General features: G+C 36.8%; 1 protein-coding gene across 1 annotated transcript in view; it reads right to left on the minus strand.

Moving 5' to 3' along the window:
* Positions 1-2,610, minus strand: part of LOC104624010 (vitellogenin-1-like) — a 43,109-nt gene extending 40,499 nt beyond the window's left edge. The window contains 3 exon segments of the mRNA XM_010291260.1: positions 1,861-2,012; positions 2,236-2,256; positions 2,571-2,610. Coding sequence (XP_010289562.1) covers positions 1,861-2,012; positions 2,236-2,256; positions 2,571-2,610 — 213 coding nt within the window.
* Between the last annotated feature and the right edge of the window lie 338 nt (positions 2,611-2,948).

The following is a 2,948-nucleotide window of genomic DNA, read 5'->3' on the forward strand; positions in this document are numbered from 1 at the left end:
TGCCCAGCCCTGCTCTGCGCTTTGCACTCCAGCCTCAGCCTGGGGCACATCCAAGCAAGTAGAAAGTTGTGCTAAGCTATGCGTAACTCGAATGATTTCTGCCCCATGGGAATGGGGCATGTTTAGCTTAGTTTCTCAGAGGACCCTTCCCTTCTACATATTTTGACAATTTAAAGAGACTTTTCTCTGACACCTCAGGATGGAGATGTGATGCAAGATATGGATTAATTTCTCAAAAAGCCATACAAACTAAATCCTCCTACAGCAAATCGCTAGAGACTGCGCTTTCGTATTTATTTTTGTTATTGTTGGGGGAGATCACTGCCAACACCAGTAACTGAAGCTTACAGAGGAAGCTGTTACAGAGCAAATCCCTCACGTTGCCTTTTGGACATGTTTCTGGCATATCGCATACGGGCAGGTTTGGGACTGCTCTGTAGGGTCAGGGGGAGGTAGTTTTCCTCAGCCCTGGGGGCCCAGCCAGGACTTAACGCTGTCTGCTAGGTTTTGAACACAGCTGGCAATTCTTGTGGGTTTGTGATGAAAAAATTGTCAGCTGGAAACCGCCGGGGGAACACAGCTTTTTGCTTGGGCTGAATGCGAACTAGTAGGCTACAGATGAAAGATTAATTCCCTGAACCATCCCTCTGAACTGTCTAATTATATATAACAGCAGCCAAATAAACTTTTCCCAGAGCAGAAGGGAATAAATGTATTGTTACCTTTCTCTTAGCGCTTGCCCCCAAATCCTGTGATATTTTTTCTTTTCTCTTCTTTTTCTTGCCTGAAATTCTTTCTGTATTTATTTTTGAAAGAGAAACTTTTTTCCAAATGCACAAATGCACGAGGGCAGGTTAAATGGTTTTGGAAGTTTTTAGGGAACCGGAGCCAATTTTTGTTGGAGACTCACCCTGACACACCGAGTGCAGGAATAGGAGAGGATGTAGGGTGAAGTCAAAACTGCTTCTGCCTCCTCTCCACCAGGGAAGCCTTCTACCCACCAGTACAGTTGTGTGGCTCTTATTTCCTTGTTTTTTTTCCAAAAAATCCAGCCATTTGCAAATGTCATGGAAAAGCAATGTTTTCTCTCTAGATTTATTATAATTTGAACTTATACAGAAGGCTAATTCAGGCTGGAAGGCTACAGCATTTACAAGCATTTATCAGACAGTCACCCGTCTTTTTAATCTGCAGTTTTCAATTTGCCAAATAAAAGCTTTTAAAAATATCGTTTTTTCTTCCACATATACACAAGAGTAAGTGGAGTTTGTATAAAGCCATTGCGGAGCATGTTTCAATACATTCATTAGAAGCACGTATAGGCTTCTGTTAAAGGTAAAAATGTTTTTCACATAATCAGAACTCTTAGTAATTACTCAGCATGCAGTAAAAATATACGGTTGAGGATGACAAAGAATGTCATTTGGGACCCTGCAGAAAAAGAAGCCTCTAGATGACATTAATTATGCGAAATATTGAATCACATCCAGCTACTGTCGTATGTTTTATTGCCTTTCGTTTGCTGGTTACGAAATCACTTGATTAAATAATCCTAGGTTGTACAGTTTGGGACAATTGGATTGATCCAGTAATAAATTATTGGGCATTTCAAATTACATTCCATTGTCTCCCTGAGCACGAAGCAGAAGAAATCCTTCAAGCCCAAGGTTGGCTTGAGCTGAGAATTACCTGGCAAAGTGCAAATAGAATTTAGGGCACTGCATAAAAAATAATAGTGTTAGTTACATTCTCCCTGAGTAAGTACAACACACGATGAAACTTAATTACTTCCCAAAAGCTTAAAAAAAGAAGTCAAGTATGAAGAGAATTTTACCTTTCAAATTGAATACATTTTCTTACCCTAATAAGACAAAGTTTTGGCCCAATACCACTAATTTCCACTTTACTTTTTATTCTTATTCCAGCTCTTGCAAGTCCTTTCTCTGGAAGTCCAGTGAGAAGCATGCTCTCATAATCAAATGTATAAACCTTGTTTTCACTGAAATCGGGTTCTGCAAAGAAATGGTCCCATAAAACATTATAGAGACTGTACAGAATATATTAAAGTACCTGTATTAGAATGTATGGAACAAAAAAGATGAATTTGTTCAGTTTTGTATTGCACCTGAACAAAATTAGCTGTTGTAAAATTGTATTAAACATTGATATACTTTTCAGATTCTATTTTGAATTTCATTCATTATAATTATATTAGCTGATAGGAAAATTACTTACGATAATTAAGATGCTGGCTCCCTGAAAGAGAAGGGGGGGGGGGGGAAAGAATAATGAAATGACAAAGCAAAAAAAAATCCCCAAAATGTTAATGTATTTTAGTATGGAAGGCTATATCTCAGCTTGTACATATGGCATAAATCTTTCTAATTAACTTTACTTCTAGTTCAGCACATAACTAAAAGCCTTTTTTCCCTAAACAACAAAAAAATTGTCATAAAATGTTTTTCTTATAAAATATTAAAATTCATGTTTGTAAGAAAACTATATTTGGGTTCCGAAATTTCCTCCTGAATCTATGATTTTAAATTCATCAAAGCAAATAAGTTACTTACCCACCAGGGTTAAAACCAGGGCTAATATCAAGCCCCTCATGATGGGACTAAAGTAAAGGTGAACATGCTGGGTTCTCTTTTATAAAGCTATGTGCTATCACATGTTTCTTTTGGCATGTTGGTTTGCTAAGTAAGTGTATTTTAAAATGCGTATTGATCAATCAAAAAATAAACATTTGAGGTCATGAATGCTGAAAACCTCAAATCACCTCACGATTTCAACTAACTTCCTTTCTATGTGAAATAGAGATTTAATTTTCAAAATACATTTGCTATTTTTTCCCAAGTTTATCCATATTGTAGCTATATAGTAAAACAATACTTACAACTTAAAATGAAATAAAAATAGCTCCTCAATCATAACGGAAATAACCTAGC

This window comes from Phaethon lepturus, unplaced genomic scaffold (genome assembly GCF_000687285.1).
Source record: "Phaethon lepturus isolate BGI_N335 unplaced genomic scaffold, ASM68728v1 scaffold13017, whole genome shotgun sequence".
NCBI lineage: Eukaryota > Metazoa > Chordata > Aves > Phaethontiformes > Phaethontidae > Phaethon > Phaethon lepturus.